The 23,582-nt window shown below is 48.9% G+C and overlaps 1 protein-coding gene across 1 annotated transcript; it reads right to left on the reverse strand.

The window, feature by feature from the left end:
• Positions 1–213: 213 nt before the first annotated feature.
• CYTL1 (cytokine like 1) lies at positions 214–5,668 on the reverse strand. The gene is made up of 4 exons (XM_003411358.3): positions 5,519–5,668; positions 2,535–2,579; positions 2,228–2,356; positions 214–297 (listed from the first exon to the last, which is right to left on the reverse strand). The coding sequence occupies exons 1-4, from the start codon at positions 5,666–5,668 to the stop codon at positions 214–216; spliced, it is 408 nt and encodes a 135-aa protein (XP_003411406.1).
• Positions 5,669–23,582: the final 17,914 nt, after the last annotated feature.

Consider the following 23,582-nt stretch of genomic DNA (forward strand, 5'->3'; position numbering starts at 1 on the left):
TGTATCTAACCATCCCAGCAAGGCATAACAAAGGGAAATGCAAAGCCAGGCTTCTATCTAGGCTCCAAGTAGGCTGCTGGGTAGGAGCTCCAGCCCTGCTTTCCAGAAGTCACGTGACAGTTAGAGGTGCTACGATAAGAGAGAGGCATGTGGGGCTGCGGCTTTAGCCTGCAGAGTCTGGGCAGGGGACATAACCGCAGTCTCCTTGGGTTCTTACATCTGACGATCTGGCAGGGCCGTGGTCACTGGAATTGGGTATTCCAAGGCATTGCAGTCATCCGAGAGGAACACCAAATCCTGAAAAAGATGTGTGATGAGCAGAAGGGTTACTCAATGAAGGTGGCTATGGAGCCCACGTTGCAGGTATAGGACTCCTGCTTATTCTCAAAGACCATTCCATTGTCCCCCTCTGTGTGAAAATGTCCCATCCCTTATGCTCCAAGGGGAGGCAGTCTTTTCATTCCCATAGAGTTTTGTATGCTCCTTTATTATTTATGGAATGCGCCCATACGCATTGGTTGACCAGATGGATAGATGGGTGGATGGATGAATGGATGGATGAGTGGATGGGTGGATAGATGGATGGGTGAGGGAGTGAATGAATGAATTAACCTTAACTACTGAGCCACAACTCTGGGCCAGGCTTTGGGGACAGCATGACCGCCAACACCAGATCTTGCCTTCGAACACTGCAGTCAATGACACCACTTATCAAACTGTTATAATTATGTCATCTTCCTGCTTCCCCCAGCAGACTGAAAAAAACCAAATCAAACTCGTTGTCATCGAGTCAATTCCGACTCATGGGGAGCCATGTAGTACAGAGTAGAATTATGTTCCATAGGGTTTTCTTGGCTGTAATCTTTATGGAAGGAGCCCTGGCAATGCAGTGGTTAATCACTTGGCTGCTAACCAAAAGGTCGACAGAGTGAACCCACCAGCGGCTTCATGGCAGGAAGATGTGGCAGTCTGCTTCTGTAAAGATTTACAGTCTTGGAAACCCTGTGGGACAGATCTGCTCTGTCCTATAGGGTTGCTATGAGTTGGAATCGACTGGACGCCAATGGGTTAATCTGTATGGAAGCAGATCACCAAGCCTTTCTTCCGTGGCACCGCTGAGCGGGTTGGAACTGCTAATCTCCAGAAGATGAGTACAAACTCTTCACGCTAAACAGGGACCTTTCACAAACCAAAGGGAGAGCGAAACGAGGAGGACGAATGTGAGGTGTAAATGCATAACAAATCTTTGATGCATGAACAAATACATTGTAACTTTGTAGCTAATTATTAAAGTTTCCTGTGGCCTTACCCAGGCCTGAAGCTAAGAATTCTTCCTGCAAGGGTTTTTAGGATACATGGAGTTACTGCAGCACCCAGGACACAGTAGGGGTGCAGTTATTATCATCTTCCCAACTATCTCATGACATGCGCATTGTTATTGTCTGAATGAGAGGACCTCCTCAGAGAGGAGAAGGGATGATCCCAGCTTGGAAGCAGGAGGACAAGGAGCCGGGCAACATCAGTTGGCCTGATAAGGACACCTGTGACCCTAGAATCACACTACTCTACTTTCTGCATCTTCCCAGTGATGATTTTCTGCATTTATCTGCCCTTACCTTCATCCTGGGAGTCCCTCAGTGGGCAAATGAATAACATGCTTGGCTACAGACTGAAAGGTTGGTGGTACGAGCCCACCCAGAGGTGCCTCGGAAGAAAGGCCTAGCAATCTTTAAAAAATCAGCCATTGGAAATCCTATGGAGCACAGTTCTACTCTGACACACACAGGGGCACCATGAGTGGACTCAATTCTAAGGCACCTGGTTTTCTTCCTGCTTTCAGAATGGGCCTGTTACAGAGCACACCTGTGGCCTATCTCCCCCAGGAAGTCTCCCTGGCTCCAGGGCTCAGAGCTCTCCCCTGTTGGAGCCCTCAGACTGAGTCCCTCCCGCCCCCCTTGGCTCCCAGCAGGTTCTGTCCTGGAGGGCATATGGTCCTGGGTGTTGTCCCCAATTCTGTCTGGAGCTCATGGTGGGAGGAGCCTTGTGGCGACCCTCAGTGAATCTCTATCACTTAACAAGGTGATGGTTGACGATGGGCTTTGTGACCTGGAAGTGCCAGCTTAACATTTCTTCTCCTCCTCTTCCAGCCCTCCACTCCTAAAAGCTCGGGGAGTCTTCTAAAAGCTGATTGCACATAGAAAAAGCGTTTTCCATGGTACCCACTTACCCGCCGGCAGAACGAATTCATGATGGTGTACAGCTTCCGCACCTTGTCCTTCAAGGCATCCACCTGGGCCACTTTCCAACACTGGGGCGACGCCACAAAGTCCCGCAGCTTGGCCAGCACACAGTAGTTCTGGGGTGGCAACGGGGAGGGTGCCCCGGATGTCAGTAGCTGGAGGGAAGGGGACTCAGACCCACTTCCTCCCAGATAGCATCTTACCCCTCCCCCATGGCATGCAGTCAGGAATGGAGGCTCAGACCAGAATCTCTGCACCCCGAAGCCGCCCCCTGGGCAGAAAGGCCCCTCTTACGTGTATATCCAGGTACAGCCTGGGCAGGTATCTCACACACGGCTCCTGCAGATAAGGGTACAGGCTGCTACGATGCCCACACAGACATACCCTCAGCCTGCTCACAGGGGCTGTCTGCCAGCCTCTCACAGCCGGGCCAGCCTCGGATCCCTCCCTGGGCTCATCCTTGACCCTGCACACACACTGTGCTTTCTGGTATCATGAGCGGGGCCACTGCTCTTCCAGAACTCGCTTGTAGAGGGCTCCCTTGGAATCACTTACCATGAGTTAGGGAACTGCTTTTGACGTGTGCGTGTCTGTCTGTCTGTCTATCCATCCATCTATTCATCATTCTACCATCTGTCTATAATCTAACTACCCATCCATCTATCTATACATCTATCATCCATCTATCTATCCATCTACCTATCTATACCTGTTGGAAACCCTGGTGGCATAGTGGTTAAGTGCTATGGCTGCTGATGGAAAGGTTGGCAGTTCGAACCCACCAGGTGCTCCTTGGGAATCCCATGGGGCAGTTCTACTCTGTCCTGTAGGTTCGCTATGAGTTAGAATCGACTTGACAGCATCAGGTTTGTTTTTTTTGTTTTTTCTTATCTACCCACCTATCTGTCTGTTGTTAGCTGCTGTCAAGTTGATTCTGATGCATGGTGACCCCATGTATGCAGAGTAGAACTGTCCCATAGGGTTTTCAAGGCTGTGACCCTTTTGGAAGATAGCCAGGCCTTTCTTCCAAGGTGCCTCTGGGTGGGTTCTAACCCTGAACATTTTGAGCGCTTAACTGTTTGCGCCACCCAAAGACTCTTAAACGTGTGTGTGTATAAAACCAGAAAACCAAATCCGTTGCGGTCGAGTAGGTTCCAACTCATATGGCCCTGTAGAAGGAGTAGATCTGCCCCATAGGGTTTCCAAGGAGCAGCTGGTGGATTTGAACTGCTGACATTTTGGTTAAAAGCCGTAACACTTAACCACTGCTCCACCAGTATGTATGTGTGTGTATATACATAAAAAAAAAAAGTTTTTTTTATAATATGTATATGTACATACAACATACGCAGTATACACTGTGTATATACAACATACATGTGTATACAACATACAGAGACGAAACGCTGAAATGCCATCATCCAAAATGTTGCAGCGGCGGTTACCTCTAGGTGGTAGAATTGCAAGTGACATTAATTTTCTTCTTGGTCTTTGTGCCTTTTCCAAGAGTTCTACAAACTATAGGATCTTTATAATTAGGGGAAAAAAATGTTATTTAACCTTTAAAAAAATTTCAAAAGCTGTTAGGGTATTGTAGAGTATAAACTTTAACAACAGAGAACAATTATATCTTGCCTAAAGCATTTTTCAAGTGCTAAAGAGACACTTTTAAATTCTGCCAACGTTTACAATGCAGTTTAGCGTGTCTGGCTTCCCCCCGGCTGAGCAGGCAGGAGCCCGGGACTTCCCCCTTCAGAGCCCTGGATCTAACTCTTAGAATAACAGTGGTAACAGCAGCTGCCAGCCCGCTCTGAAGGCTGTACTGGGTTCACGCCCTTAGTCCTGGAAGCCCCGCCTCAAGGAGAGTATGTTATTGCCCCCTTTTACAGGTGGAGAAACTGAGGCACAGAGGCTGGGTAATTTGCTCAAAGTCACACAGCGGGTAGGGGATGGAGCCCAGCCCTGTGAATCACCCTCTTAGCACACACTTTTAACTTCCAGCTAATGAAGAGCATAAACCAGTAAAACCAGTTGCCGCTGAGCCAACTCTGACTCAGGGCGCCCCCGTCTGTGTCAGAGTAGAACTGCACTCCATCGGGTTTTCAGTGGCTGATTTTTTTTTTAATATCATTGTGCTTTTAGGTGAAAGTTTACAGCTCAAGTTAATTTCTCATTCAAAAATTTATACACACGCTGTTTTGTGACATTGGTTGCAATCCCCACAGTGTGACAACACGCTCCCCCTTTCCACGCCGGGTTCCCTGTGTCCATTCGTCCAGCTTTCCTGTCCTTTTCTGCCTTCTCGTCTTGCTTTTGGGCAGCAGTTGCCCATTTGTTCTTGTATATTTGATTGAACTAAGACGCATGTTCCTTACGTGCGTTATTGTTTGTTTTATAGGCCTGTCTAATCTTCGTCTGAAAAGTGGGCTTCAGGAGTGGTTTCAGTTCTGGCTTAGCAGAATGTCTGGGGGCCATAGTTCCAGGGGTTCCTCCAGTCTCTAAGTAAAAAAAAAAAAAAATTTTTTTTTTTTTTTTTTTTTTTAAGTAAGTCTGGTCTAAATGGCTGTTTTTTTGGGCGTAGATTGCCAGGCCTTTCTTTCGAGTCACCTCTGGGTGGACCTAAACCTTCAGCCTTTCTGTTAGCAGCAGAGCCCCTTAACTGTTTGTACCACCCAGGGGCTCCGTAAGCTGAATTCTTTGTTCCTTCTTAACTCTGAAGTTCCAAGCTCCACGGAGAGCTTTTTAATCTGTTACAACAGGTCCTCTGTCTGCAATGTACTGTCAAGTTACCAATAAAAATTGTGATCTCCCTGATTATTTTTCTTTGCATTAAAAAAAAAAAAAAAGCACACCATTGCTACTGTCTTTAATGTTGTTGTTGGGTGCCATCAAACAGATTTTCAACTCACAGTGGCCCCACGGTGGCACAATAGTTAAGAGCTGGGCTGGTATCAGAAAGGCTGGTGGTTCAAAACCACCCAGGGGCTGCAGGGAGAGACCTGGTGATCCGCTCTGTAAAGACTACAGCCTAGGAAACAAGACTACAGCCTAGGAAACCCCACGGGGGAGCTCTAGTCCGTCACATGAGGGGGCTAGAATTGTTTTTAAGAAGGACATGGTTAAGGCACTAACCTACTTGATCTCTACAGAAAAGAAAAATAACCTCTTTATGGCCGGTGCTGCCAGGGGCGGGGGTGGGGGGTGGGGAGCAGAACAGAAGTGGCTGAGCACTGGGGCTGCATGGACCGCCTGGTCGGTGGCTGCTGGAGGGGACTCACCGAGGGCTCCGTGGCCTGCAAGCTCTGGAAGTCACCAACAATTTCCCGGCTCAGGCTCAGCATCCTGGAGTAGCAGGTTGGGGGTGTGGGCTGCGTGGCGGGGGGCCCAACCAAGAGCAGCAGCAGCAGCGACAGCGGCCAGAGCGTCATGGTGGAGAGGTGGCCTTGCGGCGGCGTGGTCGCCCCTTTAAGCTGCAGCCTGAGGGTGGTCCCAGGCCGCCTGCTACCCGCCCCCATTTCCTGTGAGGCCCAGCCAAGGTCTGGCTGGTAGGGAGGGAGGATCCTTTCAGGCCAAGGGCCCCTTGCTCAGAGGAGGGAAACTGGGAAGCAGGGCCTCCCTTTCTCCCACTTTCAATTGGAGCTTCTCTCTCTGCAGGGCTTTTTTTGTTTACCGAGGGGACTGTGACAGAGATGGCAGGGACAGCAGGTGATGCCCCCCGCTACGACCCCCGGCTCCCAGGACAAGAGGAGGGCAGGGTTGGATGGGGGGTTTGGCAGGGGCTGGGCCTGCGCAGTAGTCTCCCTCAGGTCCAGTAAGGATGATTTCGTAAAAGCAGTTTATCTCCTGGAGCAGAATGAGAGGAGGGACGAGAGGTGACCAGAACTGAACTGATGTGACCCACCTACCCACCCACATGGCTCAGGCGAACTATAATGGGCACTGAGGCCGGACAGCCTGGTGTCCAGTAAAACCAGCTGTCGTCAGGTTGATTCGGACTCATGGCAGCCCCGTGTGTGCAGAGAAGAACTGTGCTCCACGAGGTTTTCAACGGCTGTGACCTTTCAGAGGTAGATCACAGGCCTTTCTTCTGAGGTGCCTCTGAGTGGACTCAAACCTCCAACCTTTCAGTTAGCAGCTGGGCATTTGTACCGCCCAGTGATGTCACGCTAGGGTCAACACCCATCACCCCCTCACTAGGCGGCTGCCTGTCTTCATCCGGAAGATGGAGCTCAGCTAGCACCTCTCGAATGAGATGGCTGTGAACATCCAGCCAGAGATTCCAGGTCAAGCTCCAGCACAGGGCCGGTACCAGCAGGGCTGTGTTCTCTAACGCGGCATGTCACTGGGGGGTGATTCTACCCCAGGAACCATACTCTGTGTTTGCAGGCTGCTAGCCTGTAACAGAGGAACATGGTGGTCCAGTGGTAAAATTCTCACCTTCCATGTGGAAGACCCAGGTTCGATTCCTGGCCGATGCCCCTCATGCACAGCCACCGCCTGTCTGTCAGTGGAGGTTTTTGTGTTGGACACGTCATCAGGAAATACCAGTCCCTGGCGAAGCGCATCATGCTTGGTAAAGTAGAGGGTCAGTGAAAAAGAGGAAGACCCTCCGGGAGATGGACTGACACAGTGGCTGCCACAATGGGCTCAAGCATAGCACTGTTTGTGAGGGTGGTGCAGGACTGGGCAGTTTTGTTCTTTTGTACATAGGGTCGCTGTGAATCAGAGCTGACTCCATGGCCCCTCACAACAACAACATGATGTTAAGCAGGTTTCAGCAGAGCTTCCAGACTCAGACAGACTAAGAAGAAAGGCCTGGTGACCTATTTCCAAAAATCAGCCAATGAAAACTGTATGAATCACAACCGTCCGATCCATAACCGATCACGGGAATGGCTCAGGACTGGACAGTGTTTGGCTCCATGATGAATGGAGTCTCCATGAGTCAGGGGCCGATTTAGAGGCAGCTGACAACAACAACCATGGAAACCCTGGTGGCTCAGTGGTTAAGAGCTATGGCTGCTAACCAAAAGGTCGGCAGTTCAAATCCACCAGGTGCTCTTGGAAACCCTATGGGGCAGTTCTACTCTGTCCTGTAGAGTCACCATGAGTCAGAATCAATTTGTTGGCAACAGCATTTTGTTTCATTTTTTTTAACAACAACCACAACCTGTAACAGCACAACAGTGAGTGGAGGTAGACACTTCTTTTAAATGTTTTGGGTGCAAAGTGTGCTTAGTCACCTTTGACCATGACCTTGAATGAGTTTTGTAACCCTTTCCTCACTTTCCTTTTATGTGAAAAGGGGATGAAGGTCCCTAGCGCAATGGCCGTGGTGAGGACTGAGGGAGACCTTCCACGGATGGAGCAGAGCACAGCACCTGCTACCACAGAGTGTATCCAGGAGGTCTGAGCTGATGTCACGTCTCCAGGAAATCCCACACGTGTCCTTGTGAGACAGATGATACAGAAAACAGTCCCATTTTCTAGATGGGAACAGAGACTCCAAGAGCTCCAATGACTTGTCCAAGGTCAGCAAACTGGGGGGCAGGATGCAAGAGGAGACTCTGCCCTGTCCCCCTCCCATCCCTTTACCCCACAGTGTGGAAGGGTACAGAAGCAGGGCTTCTGGAGCCAGAGATGAATTTGGACCCTTCCACTATGCAAGACTGTGGACAGCAAGAATACGGAGCTGTCAAAGAGAGAGGAAGATGGCTTATTTACACTGAGCATCACTTATATTGCAGCTACTATACTGCACGAGACCAGGGACAGTGAAGGAGAAGGTGCACCCAAAGAGAGTGGAAGATTCTTATTTAACATTGTTGTATAGAGGCTGACTGTCTGGCCCCAACTCATGGCAACCCCATGCACAACAAAATGAATTGCTGCAGTCCTGCGAAATGATGGTGGTCCTGTGCCATCCCATAATCAGTTGCTGATCAGACTGTTGCGATCCGTAGGGTTTTCACTGGCTGATTTTCAGAAGTAGATCTCCAGGCCTTTCTTCCTAGTCCATCTTATCCTAGAAACTGTGCTGAAACCTGTTCAGCATCATAGCGACACACAAGCCTCCACAAACAGATGGGTGGTGGGTGTGCACGAGGCGCACTGGCCAGGAATCAAACCTGGGTCTTCTGCATGGAAGGTGAAAATTCTACCACTGGACAACCACCGCCCCCAAATATAACACTGAGGATCACTTATATACCTGGGGCCACTATACCAGTTGGTGTCACAATGCCATGACCTCACTAAAAGCCAGAGAAATGGGTGGTGTCACTACTATTTCCCAGGCAGGGAGAAGGAAGGTCTTGGGGATATGAAACTGACCAAGGGCCCACAGCTAACAAGGAGAGAAGTGGAGCTCTGGACCTGAATCTACCTGTCTCCAAACTCTTTCACTGCAAGTGAGGCAGGATAGGGGTACGGACAAGCTCCACATACACAGAACAGAACAACCAAAGACAAAGATGAGAGGGTTGAGTGAAACAGAGTGCGGTACCCTAGACGGGGCAGGATGGAGGATCAACAGCTGGGATGGAAACCCCAGCTCTAGCCCCTCCTCCGTGGGCACCACCCGCATTCCCAGGGCTGTGTCTGAAGTCCCTTCCAGCCAGGATGTCCCATTTACCTAGAGAAAAAAGAGGAAGATCTTCAATGAGATGGATTGACACAGTGGCTGCAACAATGGGCTCGAGCAGAACAACGATAGGATGCCGCAGGACCGGGGAGTGTTTCATTCTGTGGTACATAGGGTCGCCATGAGTCAGAACCAACTCGACGGCACCTAACAACAACAACTGGTGCTAGATGTCACGGGCAGGCATCACGAGCTGCCACCTTCCTGTTTTGCAGGTAAGTGTGTTCTTTCAGTGCTGTGAGAGAGATGAGAGAGGAACTGTCTCTTGGGTAGCTTCTCAGACAGGGCAGAACTGTGTGCTTGGCGGGTGCGTGGCAAACACAGATGTGTTTTTCTCCAGGATGAAGGCGTCTCCACGCTCCATCCGTGGCGGTGCCAGGGTGTGGGCTTCCTGGCAGACCAGCTGTCCCTGCTGGGGGCTCCAGGGCTTTTTGAATGAGTTCACAGAGCGGGCTTCATGTTCAGGACAGGAAAGGAAAACAAGCCCATGTGTTGCAGCGCCCCTCGGATCAGGGCGGTGTTGTTAAAGAAACAGGAGCCCTCTGTGCTCTTGGAGCTGGGGCAAACTTCTTGCTCCAAGGTCTGACCTTGCTCCACTCCAGAACGTGGTGTGTGGTTGTTGAAGGGGCTTCTTGGACAGATTAGACTTGCTCGGAGTTTCCAGGAGGCTGGCAGGCCCTCAGGTCAAGTGCTTCCTGGCACACGGTGGTCCAGTGAATGAATGAACGGCTGTATCCATGGCTGTCACGGGCACCGGCTGAGGCATGGTGGACATTGAGGTTCAGAGAAGGGCGGGATCTGTCCCGAGGAGCTCACAGGCCCATGAGAGAGGTGGACACAGAATCAGATGATGACGATGTGGGGCACTCAGCTGTGCCCAAGGGATGTGCCCCAGCTACTCTGCCTAATGAGGGGTGGGGAGATGGGAGGATCCCCAGGGAGGGGTGCAGGAAGTGGGGAGACTGAGAGGGTCCCCAGGGAGAGGGTACAGAGAATGGGGTGACCGGGAGGGTCCCCGGGGAGAGGTTATGGAGAGTGGGGAGACTCAGGGGGTCCCCAGGGAGGGATGCAGGAAGTAGGGAGACTGGGAGGGTCCCCAGGGAGAGTGGGGAGACCAGGAAGTTCCCAGGGAGGGGTACAGGAAAGAGAGAGCTGGGAGGGCCCCAAACGAGGGGGTGCCTGGGGGTTAGACGGGGATGAGGAGAAACAGCCTGTGCAAATCCTAAGGCTTGGATTGTGCACCCAAAACTCCTGGGCCTCCACAAGGCTCCCCTGCATCCTGAGCATCGTAGACTGAGCTAACCCCACTATATCTGTGTCCCTCACTGGCCATGGACTCCTGGAGGCCGGAGGTTTCTTTCCTGCCTGCGGCTCTAGCGCCCATCAAGCTGCCAGCAAAGCAGAGACTTGGGGAGGCCTTGCTGGTGTTGACTCTTGGCCCAGGGCAGGTACAGGCGCAATCAAGCCCACAGGCACGGCCTGAATGGGCTCCTTGACGTGGGCTCCCCGTGGAATTCCAAACCTGGGTTCTGCTCACAAGGCCTCATTTACCACCTCCCTTCCCAGCCCCCTCCCCGGCCCCCCAGGAGCAGACTGCTTGGTCTGGAATGCAAATGTTTAAAGTCCAGGTGGGTAAGTAAGAGCTTTGTCTTCCACCAAAGGTTCTAACTATCCCCCTCGGTGTCTCAGATGGGGTACGGGCCCCATCATGGCATCATGGCATGTTTAGACTAGAAGAGCTGGACAGCCAGAGCTAATGAGCGGGTGGACAGCTCTCAGCTAAATGTCCGCCATTTTCTTCTAATGGATACCTCCGCCATCTACTGGGCACATTTATATATTGAGAGCCTACTATGTGCCAGGCTCTGAGATGGGCGACAGGGGTGGAACGGGCTACATCTGCTGTCCTTACAGAGAGGAAGAATGAAGGCAGCTAACTCAGGGTAACACACTGGGTGGGTGGGTGACAGCAGAGACCCCTGGGGCATAGCACCCAACCCTGTCCCTGTCAGCAGCTTCATCTCAGGTAAGACCTGAGAGTTGAGGGATACAGTGGGAAAGTGGGGGGGGGGGGGGCTGGAGATGTGTGTGTGTGTGTGAGAGTGTACGTGTGTGAGAGAGAGCAGGTGTCAGAGAGAGTGAGCGTGTGCAAATGTGTGTACGTGTGTGTAAGAATGTGGGTATGTGTGTGAATGTGTATGTGAGAGTGCGTGAACTTGTGAGAATGTGTGTGTGAGTGTATGTGAGAGTGTGTATGTCTGAGTGTGTGAGTGTGAATATGTGTGTGAATGTGTGAATGTGTGCGTCTGAGTGTGCACGTAAGAATGTGGGTGAGCGTGTGTGAGTGTATGTGAGACTGTGTCTGAGTGTGTATGTGAGAGTGTGTTGTGGTTGTGTGTGAGAGTGTGTAAGTAGGTGTGTCTGAGTGTGTATGTGAGTGTGAGAGAGTGTGTGTGAGAATGTGCGCGCATGCGTACGTGAGAGTGTGTGAGCATGTGTGTGTATTTCTGAGCGTGTGTATGTGTGCGTGACAGAGTGCGAGAATGAGAGCGATCAGCGCAGCCTGGGCATGGTGTGACGCCGGGGTGGGGGGCTGGCAGAAGATGTATGCAGGGCCTTGTGCACGTCCAGGTGCAGATTTAGGCTCTATCCTGGGGGCAATAGGAAGCCACTGGAGTTTTTTAGCTGCCTTCCGAAGGGATGAGATTTGTGTTTCAGAAAATTCATGGACTTCTCTTGGACAGTGGGTGGAAAAGAGCCAAGACTGGAAGCAGGGAGACAGCGAGGAAGCTGGAACCGTGACCCAGGTGAGTGGCCAGGGGCTGAGGAGAAAAGGGGGCAAGACGCAAGAAGTGCAAAGGGGAAATCCACAGGCGTCACTAACTAGTTGGTTGTGGGCATGAGGGAGGCCGTGGGCTGCCTGGGCTCTGCTCAGCCACTGGTTGGTGTGCTTCTGACCACGGAGGTAAGGGAGACAGGAAGAGGAGCAGGCTTGGGGGAATGATACTGATGTTGGCATTGGACATGCTGAGTGAGAAGGGTCATGGGACATGTCAGAGAAGGGCGAGGAGGCAGATGGTCACCCGACCTGGAGCAGAGGAGAGAGGCTGGGCCTGAGATGAACAGGACTGCTTCATGAAGTCCCATGATGGGACTTAGAACACTTTGGGACCTGAGGTTCTTAGAGAGCTGAGTCCACCTTTCCCTCCCTCCCCACTGTTGCACATACCCTTCCCATAGTTATCACCAAAAGGAGCTTTGTGTTTTCCAAGGAGCTCACATTTGGTTTGTGCTTGACTACTAACCTAAAGGTTGGTGGTTGGAACCCGGTGGTACCATGGAAGAAAGGCCTGGCAATCTGCTTCCATAAAGACTATAGCCAAGAAAACCCTATGGAGCAGTTCTACTCTGTTACACGTGGGTTGCCATGAGTCAGAATAGACTTGACAACAACGGTTTTGTTTTTTTTCTACCTGTGGGGAGCACTGCGGATCCTGGGATGTGTCTGTTGGGAGCTGTGGGCTCCAGGAGCTTCCTGCCTGATGGGAATCACTGTTGATGGGTCCAGAGGAGCCCAACTTAGAAAGCAGTGGGTTAATACCAGGGAAAGCTGTAAAGAGGAAGGGGTCGTTCTTTACACAGACTCAGCATGACCATTCTTCAAAAAGACTCAAGGTTGAAGACAGCGGTGCCATGGAATGCAAAACAGGGCTCCAGTCCCAGCTCTGCCACTTATATTTCCCGTGACCACCTGTGGCCAGTAGAATAATGGCTCCCCAAAGACGTCCACATCCTGATCCCCAGAACCTGTGAACGTGTCACCGTGCATGGCAAGAGGGACTTTGCTGGTGTGATTAAGTGAAGGATTTTGAGATGGGGAGATCATCCTGGATTACCTGGGTGAATCCGTTGTAATCACAAGGGTCCTTAGAAGAGGAAGCAAGCAGGGTCAGAGTGATGTCAGAGAAAGAGACGTGATGATGGAAACAGAAGGGTACGTGCATGTGCATATATGTGAGTGTGTGCGCGTGTGCGTGCATGTGTGTGTGAGAGAGAGAGAGGGAGAGAGAGGTGCTACTCTACTGACTTTGGAGATGGAAGACAGGATCATGAGCTAAGGGATGCCAGGGGTCTCTGTTGTTATATGCCGTTGAGTCAGTTCCAACTCATAGCAACCCTATGCACAGTAGAACGGAACACTGCCCGGTCCTGTGCCATCCTCATAACCGTTGTTATGCTTGAGCTCATTGTTGCAGCCACTGTGTCAGTCCACCTCATTAAGGGTCTTGCTCTTTTCCACTGACCCTGTACTTTGCCAAGCATGATGATCCTTCTCCAGGGACTGACCCCTCCTGACAATACGTTCAAAAGTATGTAAGACGCAGCCTCTCCCATCCTTGCTTCTAAGGAGCATCCTGGCTGCACTTCTTCCAAGACAGATTTGTTCGTTCTTTTGGCAGTCCATGGTATATTCAATATTCTTTGCCAACACCACAATTCAAAGGTGTCAACTTTTCTTCAGTCTTCCTTATTCATTGTCCAGCTTTCACATGCATGTGATGCGATTGAAAATACCATGGCTTGGGTCAGGCACACCTTAGTCTTCAAGGTGACATCTTTGCTTTTTAACACTTTAAACAGGTCCTTTGCAGCAGATTTGCCCAATGCAATGTGTCATTTGATTTCTTGACTGCTGCGTCCGTGGCTGTTGATTGTGGATCCAAGTAAAATGAAATCGTTGACAACTTCAACCTTTTCTCCATTTGTCATGATGTTGCTCATTGGTCCAGTTGTGAGGATTTTTGTTTTCTTTATGTTGAGGCGCAACCTATACTGAAGGCTGTGGTCTTTGATCTTCATTAGTAAGTGCTTCAAGTCCTCTTCACTTTCAGCAAGCAACGTTGTGTCATCTGCATAATGCAGGTTGTTAATGAGTCTGCCTCCAATCCTGATGCCCCGTTCTTCTTCATATAGTCCAGCTTCTCGGATTTTTTATACAGACTGAATAGGTATGGTGAAAGGATACAACCCTGATGCACACCTTTCCTGACTTTAAACCAATCAGTATCAACTGAACAACTGCCTCTTGATCTATATAAAGGTTCCTCATGAGCACAATTAAGTGTTCTGGAATTCCCATTCTTCGCAGTGTTATCCACAGTTTGTTATGATCCACACAGTCAAATGCCTTTGCATAGTCAATAAAACACAGGTAAACATCCTTGTGGTATTCTTTGCTTTCAGCCAGGATCCTTCTGACATCAGCAATGACATCCCTGGTTCCACGTCCTCTTCTGAAACCAGCCTGAATTTCTGGCAGTTTCCTGTCAATATACTGCTGCAGCTGTTTTTGAATGATCTCTAGCAAAATTTTGGTTGCGTGTGATATTAACGATATTGTTCTATAATTTCCACATTCGGTTGGATCACCTTTCTTGGGAATAGGGATAAATATGGATCTCTTCCAGTCAGTTAGCCAGGAAGCTGTCTTCCATATTTCTTGGCATAGACGAGTGAGCACTTCCAGTGCTGGATCTGTTTGTTGAAACATCTCAACTGATATTCCATCAATTCCTGGAGCCTTGTTTTTCGCCAGTGCGTTCAGAGCAGCTTGGACTTCTTCCTTCAGTACCATTGGTTCCTGATCATATACCACCTCTTGAAATGGTTGAACGTAGACTAATTCTTTCTGGTATAACGATTCTGTGTATTCGTTCCACCTTCTTTTGATGCTTCCTGCGTCGTTTAATATTTTCCCCATAGAATCCTTCACTATTGCAACTCGAGGCTTGAATCTTTTCTACAGTTCTTTCAGCTTGAGAAATGCCAAGTGTGTTCTTCCCTTTTGGTTTTCTATCTCCAGCTCTTTGCATACGTCATTATAATACTTTACTTTGTCTTCTCGAGCTGCCGTTTGAAATCTTCTGTTCAGTTTTTTTTACTTCATCATTTCTTCCTTTTGCTTTAGCTGCTCAACGTTTGTGAGCAAGTTTTCAGAGTCTCCTCTGACACCCATCTTGGTCTTTTCCTTCTTTCTTATCTTTTCAGTGACCTCTTGCTTTCTTCATGTATGATATCCTTGATGTCATTCCACAAGTCGTCTGGTCTTCGGTCACTAGTGTTCAATGCATCAAATCTATTCTTCAGATGGTCTCTGAATTCAGGTGGGATATACTCAAGGTCATATTTTGGCTTTCGTGGGCTTGCTCTGATTTTCTTCAGTTTCAGCTTGATCTTGCATATGAGCAATCGATGGTCTGTTCCAGTCAGCCGTGGCCTTATTCTGGCTGATGATATTGAGCTTTTCCATCGTCTTCTTTCCACAGATGTAGTCAATTTGATTCCTGTGTGTTCCATCTGGCGAGGTCCATGTGTATAGCCGCTGTTTATGTTGGTGAAAGAAGGTATTTGCAGTGGTCTCTAGAAGCTGGCAAAAAAAAAAAAAAAAAAAAAAAACGAAGAAATGACTTCTCCCCTGGAGCTTCTGGAAAGGAATATCGTCCTTGATTTTAGCCCCATGAGACCCATATCAGACAGTGGCAGCTTCTATCCTGCTGAAAATATCGCACGTAGAGCCCACGCGGTGCTTGAGGTGCAAAGGTCAGGGCTTGAGGTGCGAAGGTCAGGGCTGAGAGTTGGAGGCCACCTCTCTAGCAAAGGGCCCACCTCTAGGCGCACTCCCCCTGGCTGCATTCTGAGGTCAGAAGCCAGGAGCTGGTGACATCTGGGCTGTCCTGACACAGCAGTGACAGGCAGGAGGATTGGGCGGGTGGTGGGGGTTGAGACACGCTCCAGGAGGTCACCTCCAGCGTTCCTGCTCACATTAGCATCCTTTGGTTAAAAGCAGTAAACATCTCCCTACTTGTGTGGTGTGTTTTTGAGCTTGCTGCTTTTGCTGTTGGCAAACCCAGAGGGAAAGTTGGCCCACAAGTCCAGAGTGAAGGAATGAGAACAAACACCGGGGCTGGGCTTTGCTTTGGGACAGGGATTACCAAAAGAGTCCCTTATTTTAGAAGACAGACCACCTCCATAAGCCCCTAAAACTTGGAAACAATACGTAGGAGAACCTTGCCTGGATATTTTCCCTGGGCTTTCACGGAGAAAGGACTAGGACTAGAAGAAATCTTTTGAGAGGAATCTCAGCTTGGTTTAGCAGAAAGAACATAGGCTATGAAATAATATAGACTTCAGTTTAAATCGCACGTCTGCTGTGGTCTGACAAGGCAGATCTTGTCATCTCCCATATTTCTCTGATAAACCAGAAACAAAACCAAACCTCTTGCTATCAAGTTGATTCCAACTAATAGCGACCCTATAGGACAGAGTAGAACTGCCCCATAGGGTTTCCAAGGAGTGGCTGGTGGTTTCAAACTGCCCACCATTTGGTTAACAGCCGTAGCTCTTAACCATTGCTTCACCAGGGCTCCACTCTCTGGTAAGTGGGGTTTATAACACATTATCCATCGCTCATCTGTCAGTGGAAGCTACCTTACAGGTATTTAAAACACCAGCACAGTCGCCGATCGTGGACGGGTTTCAGCAGAGCTTCCAGGCTAAGACAGACTAGGAAGAAAAGGCCTGGTGATGTACTTCTGAAAACCAGCAATGAAAAACCTATGGATCACAGTAGGATATTCAGTATAGTGCTGGAAGATGAGCCCCCTAGCTTGGAAGGCACTCAAAATACACAGTGACGGCAACAAGGGACTGGAGCATACCAATGATTGTGACGATGCTGCAGGGCGGGAAACATTTTGTTCTGTTGTACCTGGAGCCACCATGAGTTGAGGGCAGACTAGACGGCAACTAACAGCAATGTAATACTTATTACACAGAGTTATTCTGAAGATGGGATAAGTACAAACATCTGCAGTCACTGTGCAGGCTGTGGTTTCCAGTTGCTTTCTTTCCTTTTTATCTGGTTATAGACCCTATTCCTTAACTCTGTCTTGGTCAAATTCTTCTCTCCACAGTATGGTAACAGTGATGGGTCTAAGGATGGGCACGTGACCAGACTGGACCAATCAGAGTCCTTCCCTGAGATTAATAGACAGAAGTATTGTTCTCTCATTTCACTAAGGTTGCTGCCCTGTGGTTGACAGCAGCCATGTCCCCACCCTGGAGTGGGACTGTCTGCAGGAGAGGGCATGGCCAACAGGAGCGCAAGCAGAGATAGGAGATGGATGGAGGAAGAGAAACCAGATGGAGCTGCATCCCTGGTTCTAGTCTGAGGCTGGCCCTGCAACCCCTCCAGGGACTCTGTAAGCTGCTCTGGGGTCATTTGTAGCTACAGAGCCAATACAACCCTTATGGATAAAACTGGTTTCAGTGACGTGTCTTTCTGTCCCTTGCAAACAAAATAGTTCTGACCAGTACAGTACCCAGCAGAGTACCTGGCACAGAGGTGGTGCTCACAATTCCTGTTTGATGATTCACTGTTGTCTTAGTCATCTAGTGCTGCATAACAGAAATACCACAAGTAAATGGCTTTAACAAAGAGAAATATATTCTCACAGTCTAGAAGGCTAGAAGTCTGAATTCAGGGTGCCAGCTCCAGGGGAAGTCTTTCTCTCTCTGTTGGCTCTGGAGGAAGTTCTTGTCATTAACCTTCAACAGTCAAGGAGTTTCTCAGCACAGGGACCCTGGTCCAAAGAACACACTATTCTCCTGGCTCTTGTTTCTTGGTGGTACGAGGTCCTCCATGTCTCTCTGCTCGCCTTTCTCTTTTATATCTCAAAACAGATTGGCTTAAGACACAACCTAATCTTGTAGATTGAGCCTTACCTCATTAACATAACTGGCACTAATCCCATTTTATCAACATCGTAGAGATAGGATTTGCAACATATAGGAAAATCACCTCAGATGACCAAATGGTGGACAATCACACAATACTGGAAATCATGGCCTGGCCAAATTGATACACATTTTGGGGGGACACAATTCAATCCATGACAGCTACTTATGACCATCATGAGTTGTTGGGTGCTGTTGAGTCAATTCTGACTCACAGCAACCCTATAGGACAGAGTAGAACTGCCCCATAGGGCTTTTTAGGCTGAAATCTTTATGGACGCAGGCTGCCAAGTCTTTCTCTTGCAAAGCCACAGAGTGGGTTCAAACTGCTGACCTTTTAATCAGCAGCTGGGCACTTAACCATTGTGCCACCAGGGCTTTTTGGCCATCATGAATGCTGGCCATCAAATACCTCCTGTCCCTGTCTCCGGAACCCAGGCCAAGATTGTGCTTCCTAGCCACCTTGAAGTTATGCTTGGCCATGTGAATTACTTTGTGCTACATAAGAAGCGATGGATGGACTCTACCTCTGGGCAGAAGCTTTAAGAGCATGTGTGTGCTTTGCCCTGCTGCCTCTTTCTCTCTGCCATGGGGCCACCAAAGTCGGAGATGGTGGCTGCTCTGTTAGCCCTGACCTGAGGTAGAGAACCAAAATGTGATGGCCCAGCCAACCTACAGTGTGGTTTAGGGGTTGTTACCATGGCATAACCTGGCCTGCCCTGACTATGGTGGGCAGAATTCTAAGATGACCTCCAATGACCCTTGCATAGCAGTCCTTCCCCCTGGTGAATAGGATGAGGTATCACTTCTGGGGAGCCCTCGTGTCACAGTGGTTAAAGCACTCAGTGACTAGCAGAAAGGTCGTGGTTTGAACCCACTATCTTCTCCTTGGGAGAAAGATGTGGCAATCTGTTTCCACAAAGAGTACAGCCTTGGAAACCCTATGGGGGCAATTCTCTGTGGAGTTGGAATTGACTCAGTGGCAATGGGTTTGGTTTGGTTATCACTCCTGAAGTTATATTAGTTATGCAGTAAAAGAAATCTTGCGGGTGTAGTGAAGGTTACTAATCAGTTGAGTCTAGTTAATACAAAGGGAGATTGTCCCAGGAGGGAGGGCTAATCCAATACCATGAACCCTTTAAAGCAGAGAATTGTCCCAGGCTGGTGGTAGAAGAGAAAGTCAGAGAGACTCCAAGTATGGAAAAGACTTGACCTGCCATTGCTGGCTGGAAATGGAGAGGCTCTGTGGGAAGGGATGTAGGCGGCCTCAAGGAGCAGAGAGTGGCCCCTGGCTGAAGCCAGTAGAGAAATGGGAGCTTCAGTCCTACAGCTGTAAGGAAACAGATTCTGCCAATGGCCCAAATGAGCCTGGAAGTGGATTCTTCCTAGAGCCCAGGTTGGTTGACACCTGGATTTCAGGCTTGGGAGACCCAACACTGAGAGCCCAGCTGATCCCATTCAGATGTCTAACCTCCAGAGCTGTGGGTGAATAAAGGGGCATTGTTTTAAACCTTCAAGTTTATGGTAATTTTTTACACACACACACACACACACAAAAACAAACTCGTTGCTGTCAAGTTGATTCTAACTCATAACGACCCTATAGGATGGAGTAGAACTGCCCCATAGAGTTTCGAGGGAGCGCCTTGTGGATTCCAACTGCTGACCTTTTGGTTAGCGGCTATAGCACTTAACCACTATGCCTCCAGGGTTTTGTTATACAGCAAAGAAAATGAATATACTGACCAATATGCTATTTCTAAAATTTTATTAGGGTCAAATATTTATAGCAAAACATTTGCTATTTCAACCATTTTTACATGTACATTTAGTAACCTTACTACACCCACCCATGTTGTGCAAACCTCAGGTCTAGACATTTCCAGATTTTTCCATCACCTTTAACAGAAACTCAGTACCCCTTAGGCAGTAACTCCCCATTTCCTCTCTCCCCTTCCCCCAGTCCCTGGGACCACTAATGTGCTTCAGTCTTTGTGCATTTTCCTATTCTAGACATTCCATACAAATGGGATCACTCGATATTTGTCCTTTTGTGTCTGACTTATTTCCGTTCATTATTGTTCGAAGTTATTAACTGAGGATTGTGATTTTCAATCTAGTAATAAATGTGTCTCAACCACTCTGCTACCTGTCCGGATTGTCTAGTGCTGCTCTACTAAAAATACCACGAGTCGATGACTTTAAAAAACAGAAATTTGTTTTCTCACAGTTCTGGGGGCTTGAAGTCTGAATTCAGGGCGTCGGCTCTAGAGCAAGGTCCTTCTTTGCCTCTTTCAGCTTCTAGTGGCTGCTGTAATCCTTGGTGTCTCTGGGCTTAAAGATATGTCTGCCTCCTTTGTCACCTGGCATCTCCTCCTGTGCGTCTGTCTCTCTGTATCCGTTTCCCCGTTATAAGACACCACTCAGAAGGGATTAGGTTTAGGGCCCACCCTATTCTGGTAGACCTCATTAACATAACAAACAATGACAACAAAAAAAACCAAACTCGTAGCCATTGATTTCGACTCATAGCAACCCTATAGGACAGAGTAGAATGGCCCCATACGGAGTTTCCAAGAAGCGGCTTGTGAATTGGAACTGCCGACCTTTTGGTTAGCAGCTGAGCTCTTAACCACAAAAATGCCTATTTCCAAACAGGGTCACATCCACAGGTACAGGGGTTAGGGCTTCAACATGTTCTGGGGGGAAACAACCCAATCCGTAACACTGCCTTATAGTGGTGTGGTTGTCAATTTCTTTACCAGGCTTGGGTTTCCTGATGGCAGGAGCTGAGCTGGTTGTCTCTGTATCCCCAGGACTAACACAGGGCTGGCAGGGGTGCTCCAAGGAGATAAAGGTAGACACTTGCAAACTGACGGAGTAGATGACACTTTGCTAGGCTACCACACCCCATTGAGCATGATTTGGGTGCCTGGAAACTAATAACAGCTGTGTGATACACGTGCTGGGTACTACTCTTGGGGCATTACCAGGGAGATCTTCATAAAAACCCTACAAGTGGGTGCTGCTATTGTCATATAACCATTCCACAGATGTACAGAAGTGCAGCCAGAATGTTCCTTAGAAGGGAGGATGGTGAGACCTCATCTCACATGCTTTGGACATGTTGTCAGGAGGGACCAGTCCCTGGAGAAGGACACCATGCTTGGTAAAATAGAGGCTCAGTGAAAAAGAGGAAGGCCGTCAACAAGATGGATTGACATAGTGGCTGCAACAATGGTCTTAAACATAACAACGTTTATGAGGATGGTACAGGGCTGGGCAGTGTTTCATTCTGTTGTACATAAGGTCGCTATGAGTCAGAACCGACTCAGTGGCAGCTAACAACAACGACAATGGATGAGGACCTCTAGGGAGAGGTTAAGTAACTTAATCAAGGCCACACAATTAATTGTGTAGCCCAGGCTCAAACTCAGACTATTTTTGTTAGCTGCCATCTAGTTGGCTCCTGAGTCTTGGTGATCCCATGCGCAACAGAACAAAACGCTGTCTGGCCCTGTGTCTACCCCATGATCGGTAGCAGACTAGACTGTTGTGTTCCATATGGTTTTTATTGGCTGAGTTTCAGAAGTAGATCGCCAGGCCTTTCTTCCTGGTCCATCTCAGTCTGGAAGCGCCACTGAAACCTGTCCAGCATCACAGCAACATGAAAGCGTTCACTGACAGACGGGTGGTGGGTGTGCGTTCGCTGGGACTGGAACCTGGGTCTCCCTAATGGACGGTGAGTGCTCTAACACTAAACCACCACTGCCCCCTGAAACCCAGAGAGACTGGCTCAAATCTGTGTTCCTAACCACTACACTATACTGCCAGTTAAAAGAAGGTACTCGATAAATATTCACTGAAGGATGGAGAGAAGGCAAGAAGGAAGAAAATTTATTCAGATGCTAATAAGCTGAGTGTATTGGGCAAATCCCTGCCCCATCGTCAAACCTTAATTTCCTCTGAAAACTGAGAGGTTACTGTAATTAAGGTGATGTTGTGGGTCTCTTCTCCATTCTAAATACGGGGATTCTTGCCTTTAAGGTGCTGAGTGTCAGAATGCCAAGATGTCTCCTCTCTGGAAAGTAGGCGCCCAGGGTATGGGCTCCGGGACAGATCCAGGCTCATGCCCCAGGACTACCACTTAACAGGCTGCTAACCAAAAGGTTAGAGGTTTGAATCTACCCAGAGCTCCCTCAGAAGAAAGCCTGGCAATCCACTTTGGAAAAATCAGCCACTGAAAACCCTGTGGAGTACAGTTCTACTCTGACACACGTGGGGTCACCATGGTCGGGATCTACTTGATGGCAACCGTCCTCTTTGGTAGAGCCAGACTCTGGACTCACATAAGAGCTCTGTCACTTTCCAGCACTTTCTATGCCTGTAAAATGAGACGATACTTGTTATATCCTCCCCCTCCCCTGCAGGGCTGGAGAGAGGATCCTTTTTATTGTGGTTAGCTTCTGCTGAGTCAACAGCGACCTTATATATAACAGAGCTAAACACTGCTCCATTCTGTGTCATCTTCACAATCGTTGTTATGCTTGAGCTCATTGTTGCAGCCACTGTGTCAGTCTATCTCATTGAGGGTCTTCCTCTTCTATGGTGACCCTCTACTTTACCAAGTATGATGTCCTTCTCCAGGGACTGGACCCTCCTGAGAACATGTCCAAAGTATGTGAGACAGTGTCTTGCCATCTTTGCTTTTAAGGGGCGTTCAGGCTGTACTTCCTCTAAGACAGATTTGCTCATTCTTCTGGCAGTCCATGGTAGAGTCAATATTCTTCGCCAATGCTATAATTCAAAGGCATCAATTCATTCTTGGTCTTGTGTATTCATTGTCCAGCTTCCCCATGCATATGAGGCGATTGAAAACATGGCTTGGCTCAGGCACACCTTAGTCATCAAAGCGACATTTTTGCTTTTTAACACTTCAGAGAGGTCTTTTGATGCAGATTTGCTCCATGCAACACATCTTTTAATTTCTTGAGAGAGGATAAAATGAGTCAATACATGCCAATCCAGTGTCTTAGACCAGCATCTGCTGTCCGGTAAGCATTGTGTCTTTGCTGTTGGTATTATTATTTATGTAACATTCAGCCCCAGTAACGCAGCCCCCCAACAAACACATACAATAGAGGGGAGTGGGCTCAGGGTCAGGGTCTCGGGTTGTTCATTTCTATCCCCTGGACTCAGCCCAGGACTTGGGGCTTTGTAGCCAGACAGAGAACGTTGGCGGATTGAGCAAATAAACAATGCTCTTTGTTTTCTTTCCACCATTAACATGGAAGGTGAGCTGGAGACCACAGCTGTGGGGGGATCACCATAAATAAGCCGCTCCCTGCCTGGGCCCTCGCCCTCCAGGCTGCTGTGGACTCCAGCTTCTGAGAAGTTAAGGCTTCCTCTCTTGGGAAGCATTGGGAGTGTTTTGGCCTGGTTCCTGTCAGGAAGCCTCTCAGCCAATACACACACGGGCAGGAAGCGGTCAGGCATAACTCAACGTTGGACAGAAAGCATTTCAGCCTTTTCAGAAACCATTTCAGAAACTGGCTCGACTTCTCCATGTCGCTGGCACGTGAAGCTGTGTTAAGTGTGAACTCCTGTTTGTTTTTTTTTAGTTTTTGAATAGTTCCTTTTTTTCCCTTCCTGAGGAGGCCATATGGCTTGAGAGTGGGGCTTGTCTGTGGCAGAGAATAAGGGGAGGCAAGAAGGCCATAAACATTTTTTGAGCACTCGCGGTTGGCGCGCCCAGCACTCTTCTCTGTTTACAGCCGCTCTGGTGAGGATGAAATCCCCACTGACGTGCCAGGCTGGAAGGTGTTGTGTTACATGACTTGCCAAGGTTCCACGACTGGTCCTGATGGGGTTGGCAGTAAAACTGGGGTCTCCCAGATCCCAAA

This window comes from Loxodonta africana, chromosome 5 (assembly GCF_030014295.1).
Source record: "Loxodonta africana isolate mLoxAfr1 chromosome 5, mLoxAfr1.hap2, whole genome shotgun sequence".
In the NCBI taxonomy this organism is placed as follows: domain Eukaryota; kingdom Metazoa; phylum Chordata; class Mammalia; order Proboscidea; family Elephantidae; genus Loxodonta; species Loxodonta africana.